General features: G+C 41.4%; 1 protein-coding gene across 1 annotated transcript; it reads right to left on the bottom strand.

Annotated features, from left to right (window-relative positions):
• Positions 1–3,054: 3,054 nt before the first annotated feature.
• Positions 3,055–14,427, bottom strand: klhl18 (kelch-like family member 18). The gene is made up of 10 exons (XM_067528976.1): positions 14,263–14,427; positions 13,625–13,755; positions 13,377–13,517; positions 12,673–12,871; positions 10,976–11,136; positions 5,939–6,075; positions 5,597–5,819; positions 5,416–5,520; positions 3,952–4,063; positions 3,055–3,632 (listed from the first exon to the last, which is right to left on the bottom strand). The coding sequence occupies exons 1-10, from the start codon at positions 14,398–14,400 to the stop codon at positions 3,246–3,248; spliced, it is 1,734 nt and encodes a 577-aa protein (XP_067385077.1). The 5' UTR covers positions 14,401–14,427; the 3' UTR covers positions 3,055–3,245.
• Positions 14,428–22,731: the final 8,304 nt, after the last annotated feature.

Raw genomic sequence — 22,731 nt, 5'->3', positions numbered from 1 at the left:
TTTGGTCTGACAGGTGTGTTTAACCTGAGTTAAGTTTTACCTGATGCAGTGTAATCAACCTGAACATTGAAGATGATGATTGGATTGCTGTAATGAGACAATACAAGTTTGAAATTGACTTTATAAGGTCCAGTGCTTTATTTACCCTGACTCATGTGTTTCCATCGAATCCTGGTTCACTTCTTGACCTGCAGTTGACTTTAGGTCACGAAGTGAAACATCTGATAAACACTGACAGACATGGAGATCACCTTCACTAACTTTACTACATATAGTTAAAACATGGCTATGCCCGGAAAAACAAAGCACGACTGACATGAAAACACCCAAATCCCAAACTCACTTTACTAAATCTCATCATATTTTCAGATTTTACTGAGAAGCATTCATCATATTGCACCAAGTTAAAGTTCCCTCAGTTAAGTATTTAGGTATAATGTTGGATCCTACTGTGAAGAAGAAAAACATTAAAAATATAACTTGGCTATACTCTGAAATATTGAAAATTCACTCGTAGATGAGGCATCAAGGGTGCATTTTGATGTAATGATATTTTATCACTTCAACTACAGTATTTCATGCTGGTTCCAGGAATGTAAGAGCTTTGAAGCCAATTAGATCAATTTGTAATGAACCTGTCAAAGTCTGGGATACAAAACCACAACTGTGTCATCATTGTCACATACCAAGAAAGTACAATATGCTGAATTTTGATAATTTATTATTTTAATCTAGTCTTTCTGGTCAAAATAACACAATATTGCCCCTTCAGCACTGAAAAAACTTGAGCCTTGAGGTCAACTCTGTGGAAGAATGTAAAAGTTCTGTGTTTGCACAATTTGCTTTCTTATTTTAAGCCATTAAGGAAAGAAACCATCTTTCTGTTACTTTGAGAACATGTGTAGATTTTAATAGTTTTTCTCTGGAACATAAACAATAGATTTTAGGGAACCAGGTCTGCAAACATTAGCTGAGTTCTAGAGGGTGAGTGTGTGTGTTCGGAGTGGAGGTAGGGTATAATATTTGAGATGCTGGTATTATTGTATATTATATTAAGATTTAAAATTTCCATTTGTTTGGTGTGTACCTGTCAAGATCTACTGATGGAAATCTGTCATAGGCTAAATCTGATGGGAGGCATCATGTCTTGTTTTATGAGACTGGTGCTTTGTTAGCACATCGCTCATTTAAAATTAATATTATATATATAAATATTTCACTTTAATTGCAGAATTTTGTAAATTTGCACACTTTTTTATTGCCAGGTTAAAAACAAATTAAGGCTGTAGATTATAATCAGAATCTTTCAGGAAAACGTTGCAAACAAAAGTAAAATTTCTCTCAAAATTAGCATTTTTCTAAAATTAAACTATGTAAATTTGGAACTTCACAGCAGAAATAAACATGTTTGGTTACATTACAAATTACATATTTCTGCTGTTTCTTTAGGGTCAATTAACTAATAACTAATTATTACTCATTGATCAGACATATCCACATTGGGTTTATCACTAAAGATTTAAAAAAAGAAAATTTTAGTCTGAAAATTCCCACTTTAATGATCCACATATTTGAGGAAAAAACAAAAACAAAACAAAAACGAAAACCAGTGAAGCTCTGTTGATGTATGGAGGCTTGAGAGGACCAACTCAATATAATCAGGCTTTTCATTTGAAGTAGTTTAACTTTATGTTTATCCATGTAACTGTATTTAATCAATTTAACACAAAGCTCACAGATTTTTTCTCGGAAGCCTTCAGCCAAATCCCTTCTAAAGACACATGATTACTGAACTGTATCAGTGACAACATAAAAAAACTCCCTTCATATGTAGACAAACAGCCGAAAGCTCTGGATAAACAAAAATCAACAGGTAACAAGTATTTAACCTAGTCCACTTGCATTATCACAAAGAAATTATTCAATTAATAACTTACTTACTTAGTTAGTTTTATGTTATTCTTTTTGTAAATTAAATATTTGATGAATTAAATCACTTAATTAAATGTTTAACATATTTATTTTATGATATTTGTTTATAAATCACAATAAGTTATTTCTAATAAAACAACTTATTGAGGTGGATCTCTCCAGTCTCCAAACATCCTGCCATTTTATCAAAACAATGGTGCAAAATAAAGCGATTTCTTTAATTAACATCTCTGCTGCAGAGTAAAACATGCTTGTTAGTCTGAAATCACTTTTAGATTTAAACCACAACTTTTTAATCCCAACGTTTACTTGTTAACGCAAACAGGCCTGTTTGCAACCAAAATGACACAGTCTGGAAGTCTGATCCAACCATCATTGCTGTATCTTTGAGTCCTGGTTTGATCCCATATTTCGTCACATTTAGTCAAACTGTCCCACTGACAGCAGCTGAATTGGCTGTGATCAACTCCAGGCTGCAGTGTATCATGGATGCACAGACAAGAACGTAAATGAAGTCCTGCAGCAACCGTGTTCTCTGACTTTTCGATGGATTTGTAGAAATGTATTCTGGATGAACATCAGAGATGATGATATCCTCAGAAACTGGAAAACTGAATCACATCGACATGATTCATGTCTGTATTCACATTTCACTGAGGGGGAGGGAGATGTTTGGCTTTGATTCACTTCACACAAAATCTTTGCTTCCACTTTCACCAGGGCTGAAAAGCACCATGAGTCAAAAGATCAACGGCTTTGAGCTTGTCCCTTCAGGGGTCGCCACAGTGGAACGTGTTCCGCACGTTGATTTGGCATGTATTTTTACGCTAGATGCCCTTCCTGCTGCAACTCTCCCATTTCTTTGTTCGGGCTCGGGACCGGCAGCGAGGTTGCCCTTGGTGGCTGGTTGGGGTCACACCTGGTGGGGTGGGATTCGAACCCACTGCTTCATCCCAACCCAATGCTCTACAACTGATCCACCAGGCCAATGAGTAATAAGTGATAAATAAAACTGAACACACTGGAGCTCCACAGACTTGAGGTCCTAAGCAGAACTTTTTGCATCTAGCAGCTTTGTCCGTGTTTGGAGAGAAAGTGCCCTCCTAATCAATCAAGTTAAAAAAACTTAATATATAACAATAATCTGTCAACACTCTAACGCGCTAATGCTAGCAGCTAGTTGATACCCAGAATCCCACAGGCCTGCCATCAGTGTAGTCTGAGCCCAGCTGTCGTACCGTTAAAGTTCAGTGAATGCAGCTGCAAGGCACCACGCCCTTCCTCCTCCTCCCTGATGTTTCTGAATGGTTGATTTAGGCAGCCTGTAGCGGAATGCAGCCAACGCCCACCCCCCCCTCATGGCTCACCATGGGGGCCATGAAGGTCCAGCGGTTGGTGTCGGGGTTGTACATCTCCACAGAGCTGAGGTTGGACTGTCCGTCATACCCACCCACGGCATAGAGCCGCCCCGAGGTGGACACCAAAGAGACTCTGCTGCGCCGAGTGTTCATGGCCACCAAGAGGCTCCATTGCCCCGATGCTGAGCTGAACACCTCCGCTCCACTCAGGAATCCCGAGCCGTCGTACCCCCCGGCTACGTACATGTGGCTCCCCAGGGATGCTGCCCCATGACGACACCGCTTGTTCCACATGGGGGCGGCTGAGTACCAGCGGTCAGTGTGGTGGTTGTAGTACTCCACCTGAGGGGGTGGGGTAGTAACAGTAAATATACATTTAGAACCAGACTAATATGTTTCCTGAGTTTTGTTAGAGAACAAACACAGAAGAAGAGCGGCGCTTAGAAATGTTACATTCTTTAATTATGTAATAATAATTACAAAGATTTGACCTGTGGATCCATAGTGATTTTGTAGTTTTCTCAGGTTGATGAACTTAACACAAACACCATAAGAAGTTTATTAACACTGTAGCTGAAACACTGTAATGATCAAATTAATCCGTCTATGATCAATCAATCAAAAACAACTGTTGGCGTGATCAGGTTCTGATCAGACTGACCGTGTTGAAGATCTGGAGACCGTCATGTCCCCCTGACACAAAGACACGTCCGTCAAACACTGTCACACCTGCAGCACTTCGATTCGCACTCATCTCCATCACAACCGTCCACCTGAGCCACAGGTACAACAATAATAATCATTAGCTCATCGTGTGATGACAATGAAACACCTAAAACTTTTCTCAATAAACGCCATGTTTAGAATTGGACTTTGAGAATGGAGGATTATTTGCAGTTGCAGCAGCATTGCACTGATGATTACACTAGGTGTACAGCAGTTGTTGTAAAATGACAAAATACTTTCATCTTTTACACAAACTGATTAAGGTAAACTGATTAAGGAAAAAACAAACTGACATTGATTATGGTGAAAGATAAACTAGCCTGTATGTGGGCCTATATAAAAAAAAATGGAATTGAATTTACACCGCACTGCTTATGTCAATTTTCATTTATATAGCCCTATATATTAGTCCCTCCAGGAAGTTACAATGCTGTGTGTGCAACAATTCGTTTTCCTTTGAGACCTTAGAAAAACACTGCAACATGCATCACACTTTTGTTTAGGAAAAGTGTTGTGATATCAGACCTTTTGAGAGTACCTAATCTTGATATGCATGCACTGATGTATGTTTGTATTCCTATATTGATTTTTGTGAGTCGACGGTGTTTGTAATATTCACTAAAATGTGTAAATCTTCCCTTCAGACAAACTAAGACCCCTTTGTCTACCAAAGTGATAGTACTAACATATATAAAAATGCTACAGACAACAGAGTCAATGGTAACAGTACCACACAGCTCTCTACGATAACTCTATTCTCACCCAGGACATTATCAGACAGATCCTCTCATAAGCTGGGCAGCAGGCTAATGACAGGTCCACTCTCTTGTCTGACAGAACGGTTCACACAGTGAAATGAAATGAGATAATTAATTAGGAGACTTCATTTGGATAAACACACTGGGGCAGAAGTGGCAAGACAATGAATACCCAACAGCCCATCCCCAGCATTGGGGAGGGGTGTGTCAGGAAGGGCGTCCAGCATAAAAACTGTGCGGGATAAGCCGAAAGGACAAAATTAACAAATAAATAAAATAATAATTATATAAAAACACATCTTAAAAAGGGAAGTTTCTTGCGTTTCTTGTGTGAAAAAATATCAAAAGTACTAGGACAAACTTTTCTATAACAATTCTAAGCTTAGGTCAAACTCTCTACCAAGATGTCTGATTAGTGTACAAGGCATCCTGGGATACCTGGCTAAAACACGTCAGCTACTAGAGCAAACACACTTCCAATTATCGATCTGTACTTGGCTTAATACAAACTTTGAAGTGTAAAACTACTCGGGCTTTGACTGATGATGTTTCCAGTCCAGACGAGTCCAGGTCCACAGGAGAACAAGTACAGAAAAGAAAGAAGTTTGAGAAACAGCTCTAGTCCAGGTTAACCTGATCACCTGTCGGTCTCTGGAGAGTAACACTCTACTGAGTTCAGGGACGACTTTCCATCGTAGCCTCCACAGACATAGATGTGTCCGTCAATCACCACCGTGCCCATGGCACTGAGGAAGATATAATCTGTTAATACATGTATTACTGATCAGTACTGATCCCTGTATTGATGAGAACTGATTAGACCTGCGCTGGCTGTTCATGCTCGACACCCGTGTCCAGGTGTCAGTCTCCGGGTTGTAAACCTCCACCGTGCTGAGCCGAGACTGGCCATCGTATCCACCAATAGCATAGAGTAGCCCGTTAACAACAGCCACTCCAACTCTGCTGCGAGCTGTCCTCATTGGCTGACAGCGCTCCCAGAAGTTCCCAATTGGATCAAAGACTTCCACCACATTTAAGGAGTCACCTGGACAAGAGAAAACACACTGAGACCCAGGCTTTGGCCCCTGTGCTTGTTTAGCAAGGGTGAGTTGACATTTATTGGACAACACATGACAGGTGAAAGGGGACAGGTAAGCAGTCTACCTGAGCTGTTGAGTCCCCCCACAGCATAGATGAGTCCTGTGATGGATGTGCAGCACCTCACTCTGGTCTTAAAGGCGGGAAGGTGAGGACGACGCTCTGGCATCAAGTGGAAATCTTTGGCTTCATCAACCAGGTCTCTGACAGGAAGACAGGTGATCAGCCAAACAGAAATGCTTGTGTCTTTACACTATTTCCTCCAGCCTTCTGTAACTCTGTAAATAACACACATTTGTCCAACAGATTTTGACAGAACCTGCGCTGTTAAAAGTGACTGGCAAATATGACGGTCGTTTCTGATCAGGAAAAAACGTCTTTATAAGGTTCTTGAGGTTGAAGCCTCAAGAAATTATAATTAAGTTATACACACAACCCAAAACTCGATTCCACCTAATTTTTAAATCAAATTCTTCCCAGAACCAAATAAGAATAAAACTAACACAAAGCTCTATAGAAATCTAAATAAGTTGCTCTCCACCTCTGTTTTTTTATTCAGCATGTGCTGTGTAGGCTCGGTGGCTTCAGCATCAAGAACACACACACACAAAAAAAAAAATCATAAAGGAGCATTTTCTGTCACTATACAGTTGAGCCACGATTACAAATTAAGTCTGAGGTAGAGTAAGGAATTAAATAAAGTATAAAGTCCAGCAAGGTTCAAATCAGTAATCTCCTCTATCCTAGTACTCCACCTAAACCCCAAGATGCTTATTATTGCTCTGCTTATTCTGCAGTTCTATCCAAAGCCCTTTACAATGTTGCACATTCACACAAACACACACACTGGAGCAACTTGAGGTTCAGTGTTACACCCATACCCTAACCCATAGCCAGGAGGAACCGGAAATCGAACTACTGACCCTATGGTCTGTGGATGACAGCCTTACCAACTGCACTACAATTGCACAGAGCAGGCCACGACACAGGGCAGAAACACGTGATGTGAGTGAAATTTCATATTATAGGAGGGCTTAATCCTAAAGCTCCACCCCACCCCTCTTTAGTCCTCCTTCAGTTGCCCACACTCTCTTACTCCTCTCCACTTCACCTCTGACGATGACTGAGATCCCACCCTCCTATCAACATCAATAAAGACGCCTGAAGCCTGTCTGTCTTGTCTGAATCCGGTGCTGTTCAGTGGCAACTGGACTTGCTTTTATGTGTGATGTTAGAGTCACATGCTTTACAAGGTGAATGACTGTGGAACCACTTTGGAAGTGATCCAAGTCCTGCGTCCAATCACTTTGTATGTTCAATCGGTCTGTTTAGTAAAGACACTGTTGTTTGTGTTTTATTAGTGGTTCCTACAGGAGTCAGATGGACCGTCTGGTGTCATGGTGCAGCATGAACAACCTGGAGCTCAATGCTCTCAAGACAGTGGAGATGATAGTGGATTTCAGAAAGGACCCTGCCCCCCTCCCACTGTCATCCTCTGCAGCACTCTGGGGACCTCTGTTGAATCCTTTTGCTGCACCATCACCCAGGAACTCAAGTGGGAGCAGAATATCAGCTCCCTCACGAAGACGGCTCAGCAGAGGCTGTACTTCCTGCTGCAGCTGAAGAAGTTTTACCTGCCTGTGAAGAATCCATTCTCACATCCTCCATCACAGTCTGGTTTGCTGCGGCCACAGCTACGGACAAGGCCAAAGCTGCAGCGCGTCGTCCAGTCCGCTGAGAAGGTGATCGGCTGCAGCCTCCCAACTCTACAGGTGCTGTACATCTCCAGGTTCCAGAGTTGAGTAGTGAAAATGACACCCAACCCCTTTCATCCCGGACACGAACTCTTTCAGCCCCTCCCCTCCGGTCCATCAGGACCATACCTAACGCCACAAGTACAGTTTTTCCTCACTGCAGTCAGCCTGCTGAACCTGGCAATACACAGTTTTCTGATCCTAATTTTAATCTTAGAAATATTGTAATAGTGGATATTTGTGACATTTCATGACTATTTTATACAGAAAACCAGGAAATTGCAGACAGCAAATGACTTTTTTTTGGCCACCATCAACATCCTTAACCCCTCATTCAAAAAAAGTTTTCTCTTTACAGAATTTGGACTCTGCTGTCTTCAAAGAATTGCCTCTTTTTGGGATAATAATGATCTGACCAGTGGAGAATCTTCAGAAACCAATGGAAGATAACAAGCTGTATAAACTCATGTAAGCAGACTACATCAATGTAAGCAGGGAGCCCCCACTTAGTGTCGTTTTCTACTTATAAGTACTGTGCTGATCAACTAACCCCTGTATACACAGACATATTCAACCAGTCACTAAAACTCTGTAGAGTCCCTGCAATTTTTAAATTATCAACCATAATTCCTGTGGCTAAGAATCAAAGGATTACAGATGTTAATCAGGATCAGGACCAGTTTTACTGACCTAGTACATGTGCACATACAAGGCAGTGTTTCCCCCCAAAAATGTTTTAGGAACAGTGGCAAGAGGATAATAGCGGTTTTTACGCACACACAGATTTTGGGTATTTATGTATAGGATATTTCCCTGGTGAATTCCATGTAAAGGTCAAATAAAACAAGTTGAATATTAATAAGATTTATTTATTTCACACAAATAATTTCTCTTGTACGTCTCACTAGGGGCCTAAGTTAAAGCGCCCTGGGATGTTCCTTACTTTACTTACAAACACGGACATGGCACATTTCGGTAAATGTGCCAGTTTTAGCTGTTTAGATAATTTGCAAATGTAGTCCCTGGGCAAGGTCTTAAATGCATTTAACAGGCTGTATATGCTGATGACATGATGAATATGCTCATTATTCCTGCCAATTCTGGAAGTTATGAAAGACAAAATTTTACTGTGCTATTTTGATAAATATTGCTTTTTAATCAAATTTATGAGGCAGAGAAACTGGAACTTACCATGGGTAGTCTGATAGATTCAAACTTAAACATCCCATCAATAAAATTTATTTTCGCCTAAAATCATATTGTCAGATTGAACAGCTCTCAGATCCCTTCGTACCTATCTGTGAGGTAGGCATGGCAGGGTGTCTCAATGGTATGGTGGTCCACCATGCTTGTACCAATGTAGGGGAAACACTGCAAGGAATTTGACCGTGGTTTCAAACATATACACAATAAGAGTAACAAGGAAGATTCACATTCACAATAACAGGGTTGATTTACACTGGTGCACACATTTGACTGTATATAAAAAGGATGACACGTCCCCACCTCTTGCCATGCCAAGTTTTATTATAGTTAGCATCAGCTGATGTTAGCACCTGCTGCTTTATCCATCAGACTTCAACTTCTGCCACTCTGCCCTTTGTTATTCTTTAGTTTGTACTCTCTCCCTCATCTACTGCACTGTTAAAGCACTTGTCTCTGTAACAGTGGAATAATACAGCTGATGAAAACCAGTCCCCCTACCGTTCACTGCCGTTACATATGCTATATATGATAAATCTAATTCCCTGCCTCATAACTGCCTATCTAAGTAGTTTTAATTTTGTAATTAGTGTGATTGCTGAAAGCAATCACACTATTGTTGTTTCCTGTCTTTATATTTTATTATTATCCCGGATTCTTCCGCCCGTTTTTCGGCGTGCTAAAACTCCTAAGTGCTAACAGCTGTAAACATGGTTCCAACTGTAACATGTTAAGCATGGTTGGGAGAGGTGTGCTATTACCCTGTGTGCTGATAGCTAATGTACTGTAATTATTATGAATATTAATATGCATTGTTTTTTGAATGGAAAGTCTATGGGAGTGATGTTTAAACTGCAATATCTCAAAAACGACACATGGTAGCATGATGCAGCTTTGTGGGATGCTGTCCCATGATGAAGTGCTTCACATGTTACAGCGTGGGCTCTATAGCACCACCGTGTGGTCAGCTATCAGCATGTTTTTGTGCGTTTTTTGACATGCTACTACTCCTACACGCTTACAGCTAGAAACATGGTTCCAACTGTAATATGTTAAGTACAGTTAGGAGAGATGATGTATTACTCTGTGGGCTGACAGCTGATGTACAATAATTGTTATGAATATTTGTATGATTTTTACTTTGCATTGCCGTCTATGGGAGCAATCTTCACATGGGTATATCTCCTAAACTACACATGGTAGCATGATGCAGCTTTGTGTAGTGCTGTCCCATGATGAAGTGCTTCACATGTTACAGCGTGGGCTCTATAGCGCCACCATGTGGTCAGTTACCAGCATGTTTATGTTAGTTGTTTTGACATGCAACTAGTCCTACACGCTTACAGATAGAAACATGGTTCCAACTGTAATATGTTAAGTACAGTTAGGAGAGTTGATTTATTACTCTGTGGGCTGACAGCTGATGTACAATAATTATTATGAATATTTGTATGATTAGTTTTTTGCCGTCTATGAGAGCAATCTTCACATGGCTGTATCTCGGAAACTACACGTGATATTGTTATGAAACTTTGACCCATGCTGCCCCATGATGAAATGCTTCACATGTTACAGTATGGGCTCTCTAGGGCCACCGTGTGGTCAGTTATTTAACTCGTTTTTTAACTCCTAAAAAATTTTTTTTTTTCTTCTGATTTCACTTCTATGTTGTACAGGGCCTTTAGTACTACCACGTGCGCCACCTGGCGGCCGTTCGCGGTACTGCAACCCACTAGTTGTTCAATATTTTAAAAAACTACACATGTTACAGTGTTGCTTGTCGCTTCTACAACGTTCAGAGCTGCAGATTCGGCGATGGCTGCAGCAGGTGCAGCGGCTGGCTTTCAGCAATCACACGCATTTTCTGCAGGAAATGCCCATTCTAGTTTTTGTTTGATCCTGATCGCCATGTCTATGTTGCCTTTGCATTTTGATGAATATTATTTGCACCATTGTGTTTTTTATTATGGTTTAGATGCTGTATTTGAGAAGATAACACACAGACCTTTGTATGGTGCAGCGATTAACAGTGATCTACGTCTGTTTTCCATCCAAAAATAGGACCAGAATAAAATTCTTGAATGGTTAATTAAACTACAAATTCCTTAGAAAAGGCAAAGGTTTTCCTGGTTGGGGGAGATCTCACCTGCATTTATGACAGCAGCGAATCAGTTCATCTTGCTGTACACGGTCCGACAGGAACTGAGGTCGACATAGAGGAAGTCTGATCTTTGACAGCAGCTCCGGCAATAGAGACTCCCTCCTGTCCCGATCATGGTGAACCCAGGCAAGAACCGATTCAAACACCTGTACAGGCACAGGTCAAACAAAATAGAAATAAAAATTGAAAAAAATAAACAGAAACCTCTCTGTCTTAATGCTGGGTGGTGTATTTATATAATTTCAACTTCATTATACAAAGACACAAATGCATTTGCCAATATTGTCTTATACGTTTAATAGCTCTCTCATCTCTCTTCTATCACATTCTCTGAAAGATCCCACAACATCACCTCTGCCTGTTCATCTCCACTCACTCACTCCCTCAAGTTCTGCTCTAATATATAGGGAGACACAGCATCTGTCCACAGCTGATTTCTCGAGGTAGATTTCTCTTGGAGAATGCCAATTTCTCTGGTATGTAAATATGTGCACAATGATACAAGGCTAAAGACACCAAGCGGCAGAATGAAAGGCTAAAAGGAGCACTCCTAACACGAAGCCATGCCTTTTAATCTTTATATCAAAGTCTGGCCAAAGTCTGACTAAAAGGGACCACAAAGTGGCCCCTACAAGTCTAAATAACTTGTTCTCCACTGCGTTTTTGTTTTATAATTCAGATGGTTTGTATTGTGCAGCTCTGCTGACTTTCTCCCTGCGGTCACTAATAAGAGACACACATACATACACAAACACAGAACAAAAGTCAATAAGTCTGAATACATGGTTTTCCAGTAACCAGGTTACTACAGAGCATTTAAACTCACCCCAGAATACCGGAAAACCATATTTCTCTAGTGGGTTAACATAGAACTGATTCTAATCTTACAACAGACAAGAGCAATATTTGTGGCCAAAGTAACTATATACAACAAAGCTGGTGACAGCTGTTACCTCAACAAGCCTTGATATACTGTATATTGTCAATATAAAAATTAATGTTGACAAAAACGAGACTAAAAAGTATGATAAAAAATAGACTTGAATGCACTGAGATGTTGACTGCAACTAACAAAAGTCTACTTAAATTTGACTAAAGTAGGATATACATTATTCAAAGATTAGACTTTTTCTCTAAGAAAGTAAACTCCTTGTCTAATTTCTTCCCACCAACATATGTTTGAGACATTTGGCTTTACTGCAGTCTGAACGAGAGGGCATGAATCTCAACACATCGATGTGTTGTGGGTGTGTGCTCCCACTATCACTGTACAGTGTTAAGACAAATTGCTGTGAACAGAACTCTGCTTATGGCCTAAAACCATCTTGTTGGTCCACAGCCTGCTTGTGAGGACCAAAAAAAAAACTTACTTAGCCATTGTAGTCATTGTTAACAGATCTGCCTCTCTAAATTAAGTTAAAGGTCACCCTAAGTGGAACAGATGAACCTGATTCTATTGTGAGATACTTCAATAAAATAAAAAGGTGAACCTTATGGTGAGGGGGAAGAGTTACAGTCAGAGGATTTATCATCTCAGAGAAGCTGAGATGTTTTAGTGTTGTGCAGAACTCCACCATCCACTGAGCTGCTAACATTGCTAACATATTAAGTCATGGAACACACAACTACCAGACTGGATGTCTCTGACAGGTGCGTCTCTGAGGGTTTAGACGCAGTCTCACCTGTTCCTCTGCTTTAATGTTGAGCTCATCACATCCAACCAGTTCCAGCAACTCCTCTGTTTTCAGACCCAAAAACTCCTCTGACAAAGAAACTTCCACAAAGTGCTGATGCAGGAAGCTGCTGGCTGAGTCATATAGAGCTGTGCACATCATGGTCTCTGCAAATTGACGCACTCCCAAACAGTTCTTCGGATGCAACCTGTACACCACAGACCAGGGTAAAGACCAGCAAAAGATCAGGAGAAATTTAGGGTTTCTAACACATTTTATACTGTTTAGGAGAATAAACTGAACCTGAATACAATGGAGAAGTGATAAGTTTATATCCAATGTTATTATATAAACCATGATTACTTTATGACCTTGAAAGATATCATGACATATGATCAAAAGCTCCACACAGCAACTAAAAATCAATACCGAATCCATTACCGTTTCATGTGCCTAGAAAATAGTAGAAATCTACAGACCAATAATAACTATTGAGGAAGGTCACTAATTGGAGCTTGTGATGGCTTTGTTTTGTCTCAAGTGCCATTATTAGGTCTGTTCATGTGTCCTTTTATGGGAAATCCTGATTGTATAAACATGGCTGTAAAATGTGGTGTATGATTTAACAGAGTCTGGTTACAATAACCTCAGGTCCACTTTAAATGTATCCACAAGCCTGAAACCAACCGCTGTGTGACTTTAAAGTGGCTGACCTTTCCTGCAGAAAGGAGCAGCAGGCGTCTTTAACGTTCTGCAGCTGAAGGAAGCTGGAGCCAATCAGAAGTGCCTGAACATTCTGCTGGTCGATTGCAACATGGCCACTATAAGCAAAGTTAATCAGAGCCTCCAGAGCACTGCAGAGGGAGAGAAGAACTGGTTATACTAATTATTCTGACACAAGACTGGTCTGTGGGCACTTGTGATGGTCTCACACAGGGAAATGGTTCTGGTCTTGGGTTACCTGGGGTCCATGCCCTGCATCAGGATCTCATCCTGTTTACACTCAACCATGTCATTGGTAAACATGGCATGAAAGTACGGAATGGAGGCAGCCAGGACGATCCGGTGAGCACTAAACTTGTGATCCCCAACCTGAATAGAGGAAAGGTTAGTGTACACTGGTCCCACCTGTTGTCACCTGCACACGGTTATTTATGGTCATGGTCTGGTGGTTTCAAGCTTTAGTCAGAGAAAAGCCCTGAGCTGTGGGGGGCGTTCCAGATCTAACCCTGTCAGCTGTTCTGGCAGCGGAACTTTTCAGGACCACACATTGTTTTCCAGTACTGGAACCCACTGTCATGGTTTTCGAGAATCATTTGCTTGATCTGCAACTGTCAAATTGTAGATCAACAAGGAAGTCAAACAGGTGTTGTTTAAGGTGTTTCTTGCAAGTATCAGGTCAAAGGTAACGTTAGCTCAGTTAGCTTTCTGAACGAACACAACTGATGCTACCAACCGTGATATCACTAACATGTTTATTAGCTCATTATAACCATAATCCCGTTAGCATGTTAGCTAGGCTAGCTCTTAGCTAGCTCCCTCCTGAGTCTTAGCTTAGCTAGCAGGCTAAATTCAGCCTCTACTGGCCTTGAGTTTTACCTTGAGAGTGACGTCACAGAGTTTCCCCTGACGTCGGATCTCCTCCATGACGACATAGCCTCTTGCCGGCAGGTCGTGCACCGAAAAATGTACCAAATCTTCGAGCTCTTCGCAGAGTACGTCGCCCATCGTCGGCATAAGCGGCGGAGCGGCGCGGAATGAACCTTTCGAGCCGCCGTACTAGCCAGGAGCCGCCTTCCGCCCCGCCTTCACAATAAAACTGGTAATTTAAACGTAGAAATCCTCTCTGTCTTAACCAAGACAGAACAATGCAAATAAAACGATTCAAAAACCCCGCAATGCAATTACATTTCTTGCCAATATAATATTTATCAACAGTATGAGGCCTACAGGGAGAGTGAAGTGTAAAGTTTTTTCTGAATAATAATTAACAATGACTTCCGCTTTGGTTATTGGCCTTCAAAATAATCTGATAATTATAGAAATATTTGGTAAAAAAAAGGTTTCAGGTCATTCTCTGAAGTTAAATAATACAGTAATAATACACTGTAAAAATCCAAACCACCTCAATCTGGCCTCTCTGACTTTATCTCTGAAACATCCAACATGAGCTGTCCCTCTGATGTCCTCATTCCTGATCCTGTCCATACTCGTCACTCACAAAGAGAACCTCAACATCTTAAGCTCTACTACCTCCAGCTCCTCCTCCTGTTTTTTCTTCAGTGCCACTGTCTCTAAGCCGAACAACATCTTTCTTTTCATTCTCGCTGATACTCTTGATACTCACACAAACCGGTGTAAGGTTTTGTCTAAAATGGCGTGAAAGCGCCAACATTTTTTCACATTCTAATGCATTGTGGTCGTAATTGTGGAATGCTTCAAGCACAAGGTGTGTAATGTCTGCACTGTACACGTCCAAACTTACACCTGATGTACGAGGACGGGCATTCACAACAGGCAGTGGACTTTATCACTTTAAAGTCATGCCAGTGGGTCTCACAAATGCTCCAGCCACCTGTCAATGCCTAATGGAGATGGTGCTTCGTGGCCCCCCATGGAAGACCTGCTTGATGTATCTGGATGATATCCTCATGTACAAACGTTCCTGATATATCTGAATGGTGTCCTCATTTACAGCTGTTCCTTCAGTACAGAATGGAGGCAAGAAGAAGAACATTTTCTTTACACTGCAAAGATCTGCACCTGGAAGAAATTCTTTCCAGATTTCAGGCAAGTGGCTTGAAGAAACCCCTCAAAATGCTGTTTTGCCACAGATTGGGTTTAGTTTTTGGGCCATGTTGTGTTGGCAAATGAACTTAAACCTGACCCACAAAAAGTCAAGAGTGTTGAAGAATGGCCTATTCTTTGTTCAGCAACAGAAGTACAAGCATTTCTAGGACTCTGCTCATATTACCGCAAGTTCATCAAAAACTTTCTACATCACAGTGTTCCCCTGCATGCGCTCACAGAGAAAAAATGTGCCCTTCCAATGGACTTTGCAATGCCAGGGTGCATTCAACTACCTGAAATATGCACTCTCTAATCCACTACTTGTTGCATTACCTGATTTCACAGTGCCATTCACTCTCTATACTGATGCTTCATATTCTGCCATTGGTGTTGTGTTATCTCAGAAGCAAGAACATCAGGAGAAAGATATTGCATATCCTAGCCATGTCCTCACAAAGGCAGAGAGAAATGGTCAACTTATGACAGACAACTTTGGGCAACTGTTTGGGCAGTGAGACATTTCCGCCACTACCTCTACAAGCAGCATTTTGTGATCATCACAGACCACAAACCACTTCTGGGTCTCAGAAAAATGCCTATTCACAATGACAGAACTGGTTGTCGCGCACAATGGGCTCTTGAACTTAATCCTTTTGAATGGACTGTGATTCACGAACAGGGCCATTGTCACCTTAATGCAGATGAAATGTCACACCGCCCTGCTGACAGAGACTCTACAGCACAGAGTATTCCTGGTACACTTGATGCCAGTCCTGACCCTTAACTGAGACACTCGAGTCATGTACTTGCATCTCGTACAGTTAGTTCTGCGCATCATCAAAGCTCCTGCAGTACTGATCCTAGTCCAGTTACCTCTAAACACACTACACCACAGCCTCACACTTCTAACATTGTCGGTCTCTTCCACATTTACATTACAACTTTCTTGATAAGATTTTAAACAGGACCAGCAATGTGACCCTAAACTGTCAGAAGTCATTGACTGGAAAGCTAAAGGTCAAAAACCACTAGTCTGGTGGATGGAAAAAGTGCACACAAGCACTAAGAGTACTTTGGGAAGAGTATCACAGACTCACCTTCCACAATGGCATTCTGACAGTCTTTACTGCATAAAGTTGTTGTCCCTCAAAATTTAACAGACACTGTCCTTGAGCTGTTGCATGCGAATCCAGCAGCTTGTCACCTGTCTAGAGATATAGTCCTGAAATGTGCTCAGAAGTATTACTGACCATTCGTGGCACGTGATGTCAAGAGGTGGTGCAAGCAGTGTACTCCATGTGATGCTAGATGGAGTTCCATGGCCCACCACAGAGCTCTTATGAGAACAATTGTCCCTACTCATCCTCTCTAGAAGGTGGGAGTTAATATATTGAAACTCTCAATGACAACTCGTGACAACAGATATGTGTTTGTGGTTCAAGAATATTTCTCTAAGTATGTAAATCTCTATGATATTCCAGCTCAATGCTCTGCTACAGTTGCAAAATGCTTGTTCAAGAACGTTTGTGAGCATGTTTTCCCTGAAACAATCCATACAGATCAGGGACGGCAGTTTGAATCTGACCTCATGAAACATCTCTGTCAACTTTTAGGCATCAAGAAGACCAGAACCAGCCCATACCATCCACAACGTGATGGTATGGTCGAAAGATTTAACAGAACACTCATTGATCAGTTGGCCAAGTCAGTTCTTCAACAGCCTGGTGAATGGGATGATAGCCTCAATCAAGTTGCTTTGGCCTATAACACAAGTCCTCACTCTAAAACAGGTGTCCGTCCGTTTTTCTTTATACACGGACGTGAAGCCAGGATGCCAGCCAGCCTATTGTTACCTAACAACAAACCATCTGGTTCTACTTCAGGTTTATCGGCTGATTATGTTGGGCAGTTGACAAAGAAACTTAAGTCAGCCTATGAGTCTGCAGCATGGAATAGAAACCGTGCTCACGACCGTCAGAAATATGACAAGTATATTAAACATGGACCCCATATTTCTGGAGATCTGGTATGGCTCAGTGACCCCACTGCATCAAAACAAAAGCTTGCTCCTCACTGGAAGGGTCCCTATAAAATCTTGGAGTGTCTTGGATCTGACATGAATTCTCTGGGCGTGACATACAGGATTCGTTTTGCAAAGTACTGGACAAGATACTCCTCATGGGCGCTCCCCTGTGCAGCGTCAACTCCCTTCCTTGTCTGCCTTGTCAGGTGCTTTACACCTTGGAGGATCAAAGCCTACCGCTTCTAAGACCTGCATCCTACCTGGACCCAGCAGTACTACGGTAATGGCCCCACAGAGCTGCATTCCTCCTCTGTCCCTCCCTGTCCCCTCTGCCACTCCTAACCCTGGCAGTGGTTGTTCGGCACGTGTCAGGTTAAGCCACCAAGGCACCTTATGGATTATGTTACAAAGTGAGAATGTTGCTTTGCTCCTTTTGTTGTGGGAAATTGTTTTTGTTGTTGTGGTTCTATGAAAGAGGAGGTTTCTTTTGTGAGAGAGGGAAGAAATGTAAGGTTTTGTTGAGAACTGGTGTAATGTGTACTTGAGTTAATTTACAGGGATCTAATTTTATGTCATTCTTAGCTATTATATATTATAGGAATAATTTATAATTTGGTTTGCCACTTTGGAGTTTGTATTGGTGGGGCTGAATCTGCTTCTCTTTTCTTGAGTCCATTTACATGAGTATAGGTTGTTCTGGTTACTAATTGGTTTTGGGATGTAATGTGATGGTGTAACAGGAAGTGGAGAGTGAGTTGTAGAATAATAAAGGAAAACACTGAACACTGAACTGTGGAAGAAAGCTATCCATCTCCATCTGCCTCTTCCTTGTTTACTGAGTGATTAATCACCACATATTGAACACCGGTAACCCCATTAACAAAGCGTTGCAGTACTCAAAACGAGATATGACCAGTGCCTGTACAACAGGTTGGGTTGTAAAATCTGTGAGGTAGGGTCTGATCTTTCTGATGTTGTAAAGGGCAGATCTGCTTGCTCTAGAGACTGAGGAGGTTTGGTCCTTAAAGCTCGATTGGTCATTGATCATGACCCGCAGATTTCTGGCCAACTTAGTGAGGACAATCACTGTAGATCCAATGTTGATGCTGATGTTGTGTTGTGTTGAAGGTCTGACTGGAAAGTCAAAAACTTGCCCCTTGGAGAAGTTGAACAAAAGATGTCTTTCTCTCATCCAAGCAGAGATGTCGGAAAAACAGGCAGAAATGATGAGACAGTGGAGTCATCTGGTGGAAAGAACAGGAACAGCTGTGTGTCATCAGCATAGCAGTGATTGGAAAGACCATGTGAGCTGATGATGGAACCCAGGGATGTAGTATAGACAGAAAAAAAGAAGAAGGACCAAGAACTGAACTTTGCGGTACACCAGTAGAGAGGCTATTAGAGTGAAAAACATGCCCATGCCAGGATTCAATTCATTTCAACTTTATTTTTATAGCGCCAATTCACAACAAAGTCATGTCAGGGCACTTTACAGAATAAAGTCAAGTTTATAAAGAGTATAGAGAGAACCCAACAATTCCCCCTGGAGCAAGCCATAGGCAATAGTGGAGAGGAAAAACGGAAGAAACCTCAAGCAGAACCAGGCTCAGGGTGGGGAACAATCTGCCTTGACCGGTTGGGGTGAGTGGAAAGTGAAGAGAGAAAAGAACAGAGCAACAAAAAGCAACAGCAAAAAATCGGGCAATTTGTTAGGACAAGTAGCTACAGGCTGGAAGACACATAGCTTCAAAGCCGGGGACAACTGTAGAAAGGGACAGAGAGAGGGGGACAAAGAAGGACAAAAACAACTAAGGGAAAAAACCCACAGAGTTAATGACATACAGTGGTGACAATTGTGGGGTTGAGGAGCTCAGTGCATTGGGGGGTGGGTCCCCCAGCAGTCTAAGCCTATAGCAGCATAACTATAACAAACTTTATGCTTTATTAAAGAGGAAGGTTTTAAGCCTAGACTCAAAAGTAGAGAGGGTGTCTTCTTTCCGAATCTGAACTGGGAGCTGGTTCCACAGGAGACGAGCTTGATAGCTAAAGGCTCTACCTCGCATTCTACCTTTGGAAATTCTGGGAACCACAAGTAGGCCTGCATTCTGAGATCAAAGTGGTCTACTGGGATGATATGGTCCTCTGAGATCTTCTATATATGATGAAGCCTGACCATTCAGAGGGTTATATGTAAGAAGCAGGGTTTTAAATTCTATTCTAGATTTAATGGGAAGCCAATGGAGAGAAGCTAGTGATGTGAAATATGATCTCTCTTGCTAGTTCCAGTCAGCACTCTTGCTGCAGCATTTTGGATTAATTGAGGCTCTTTAGGGAGTTACTGGGGCATCCTGAAAGTATGGAATTACAGTAGTCCAACCTAGAGGTAACAAATGCATGGACTAGTTTTTCGGCATCACTTTGAGACAGGATGCTCCTAATTTTGGCAGTGTTCCATAGGTGGAAGAAGGCTGTTCTAGAGATTTGTTTTATATGTGAGGTAAGGGACAAATCCTGGTCAAAAATAACTCCAAGGTTCCTTGCAGTAGTACTGGAGGCCAGACTTATGCCATCTAGAGTAACAATATGGTTGCACATCATATTTCTGAGATTTGTGGGCCCAAATACTATGACTTCAGTTTTGTCTGAGTTTAGAAGTAAAAAATTGTGGGACATCCAGGCCTTTATGTCTTGTAAGCATGCTTGAAGCTTTACTAACTGATTATTTTCATCTGGTTCCATAGATAAATATAGCTGGGTATCATCAGCAAAGCAGTGGAAATTTATGGAAAGCTTTCTAATAATGTTGCCTAAAGGAGACATATATAAAGTAAAAAGTATTGGTCCTAACACAGAGCCTTGTGGAACTCCATAACTAACCTTTGTGTGCATGGAAGATTCATCATTAACACGAACAAACTGAAGTCTATCAGACTATAAGACACTCCATCAGTTAGCTTATGGAATAGCCATCATTCTGTCTCAGTGGCACATATATCTGGGTGTCATCTGCATAACTGTGAAAAGGACAATTTTGCTTTCTAAGAATGGAGCCAAGGGGGACAAGATAGAGGGGAAAAAAGCAGAGGCCCAAGAATTGAGCCCTGCGGAACCCTATATAACAGAGGAACAGAAGAGGACTGGACATTATCAATTTGTACGCAAAATGTTCTCTCTGAAAAGTATGACCTAAACCGCTCCAGAGCAGTGGTTTAGGTGTTTAAAGCCTGGAAAACCTTGCTGTTTTCCTCTAAAAAATCCTTCAATTGGATATATACAATTTTCTCCAGAATTTTTGACAGAAAGGGAAGTTTAGAAATGGGCCTAAAATTGGACAACACAGAGGGACCCAGACCTGGCTTTTTAATCAGTGGCTGCACTGTAGCATGTTTGCAGTGTCTTGGGACGACACAGTAGGCAAGGCTGCTGTTAATAACACCAAGAACAGAAGGGCCCAGAGTAGTGATAACTTCTTAAAAAAACTGTGGTGGAACCACATCAGTGGGGGAACCGGAGGGCTTCAGATGTCTAACAGTCTCATAGAAAAGAGAAAAAGTCACAGGCTCAAACTGGTAAAAGGTTTTATAGGGCACAACACAGATACTGAAGGGTCAGAAGCAGGTGGTGATATGAGAGCCCTCACATTATTCATCTTATTTACAAAAAACTTTTCAAACGTTTTCACTTGCTTCCAGGGAAGGTTCCACACAAACAGTCCTCGGGGCTTAAGAACAACATTTATGGTGTTAAACAGAACACGAGGCTTGTGACAGTTTTACAGGATGATATTTGAAAAGTTTACCCTCTTTGCCTCTTTTACAATAGCCTAATAACGACGCCAAAATTTGGAATGACACCTGCAGCTTGTCCTTCTGTGATGGAAAATCAAGTATTATTAAATGATGACTAAATTTAATCCTTAGCCTTTTACTTAGTTATAATGACAACTTTTTCTCAGTGTACTTTTGAAGAATGTTTAAAAGATTGTAAGTTGTTAAAACTTTGTCTCATATACATGTTTTGTCTTATAGTGTTTGCAGAACTGCTCCAAGGTCAGTTATTGTCAAACAGCAGACCATCCCTCACATTAGTGACCCAGAGTCACTCCATGCTCACAGGTGCTTATCAAAGTGCTGATAAGGGAAAAGCCTGCCGTTCTACCTGCCAAACGGCAGGTGGAATGAAACCAGGAGCTGAGCTCGTTTGAATTGGAACACAGACTCAGGAGTGACCTTGTTTTAATGGATAAAGGCCGAGAACTGAGTGGCAGTGGAAGGGTTAATACGGATGCACCGAGCAGGAGCACGTGGCTTAAAGATGTTACCAGTTAGCAGGATGTCATCATCTGGAGGAAAGAACTGTAAACTGATGGCTGCCAACTTATTAGTAAAGAAGCCAGCAAAGTCGTCGGCATTGAGAGAGGTAGATGACAGAGGTGGAGGTGGTTAGATGAGTGATTTGAACGTGGAGAACAGCTTTCTGATGTCCAGTGTTGCTAAGCTTCTCCTGGTAGTATTCATTCTTTTCCTTGTTGACACTGTGACAAGAGGATATAAGCAGAGCCTGATACTTGGCAAGGGCAGATGTAGCCACCTCCTCTCCGCTCCCCTAAGCGTAGTGTATTGCTCACGGATTTGAAGCTGAGGGATGAGCAGGTCTTTTAGACATAGGGCAAAAACTATCCAGACATGATGAAAGTTTATTGCAGAGGCTGTCCGTGGCTGCATTTGTATTGAAGATCAAGAGGTCCTGTGTTGAGGGCAGAGTTGCAGAGACCAATAAAGAGAACTGAGGTTATGGTGGAATGTTACAAGTGTGGTAGGAGAATGTGAAGGTCTACGGATGAAGACCGAGTTGAATGAAGATGTGATCTGACAAATGCAGAGGAGTGACCAAGATGTTGTCTGTCGTGCAGTTCTGGGTGAGAATGAGGTCCAGGTTGTTGCCAGCTTTGTGGGTCGGGGGAGTGGATACGTATACTTTATATTGTAACCCTTATTCTATCTCAGGCTCTAGTTTTACTTTATTTACAGGAGTTATACAGGTTTAGATTTACTTGGTCTATTTTTAGAACCAAAAAGACATGTTTTTTTTTCTGTAGTTTTTATAATGTGCTAAATCACTTATGCAACACTGAAATTTCCCTATGGGATTAATCCAGTACTTTATATCTAAAATGTTACTTACACATGTTGCTCTATTTTGATTCATTTAGATCCATAACTATTTTTTTTTTTTTTTTTTTTACTGTGGGTCAA

This window comes from Channa argus, chromosome 14 (assembly GCF_033026475.1).
Source record: "Channa argus isolate prfri chromosome 14, Channa argus male v1.0, whole genome shotgun sequence".
Classification (NCBI taxonomy): Eukaryota; Metazoa; Chordata; class Actinopteri; order Anabantiformes; family Channidae; genus Channa; species Channa argus.
This window is presented reverse-complemented; position numbering and strand designations above follow the sequence as displayed.

Excerpts from the sequence above, each read along its gene's own strand:
- klhl18 (XM_067528976.1), bottom strand. The coding sequence starts at position 14,400 with ATGCCGACGATGGGCGACGTACTCTGCGAAGAGCTCGAAGATTTGGTA. Across the intron at positions 11,137-12,672 it reads ACATTAAAGCAGAGGAACAG|GTGTTTGAATCGGTTCTTGC; the intron begins GTGAGACTGCGT and ends GTGCCTGTACAG. Across the intron at positions 4,064-5,415 it reads TACTCTCCAGAGACCGACAG|GTGGACGGTTGTGATGGAGA; the intron begins GTGATCAGGTTA and ends CCTGTGGCTCAG.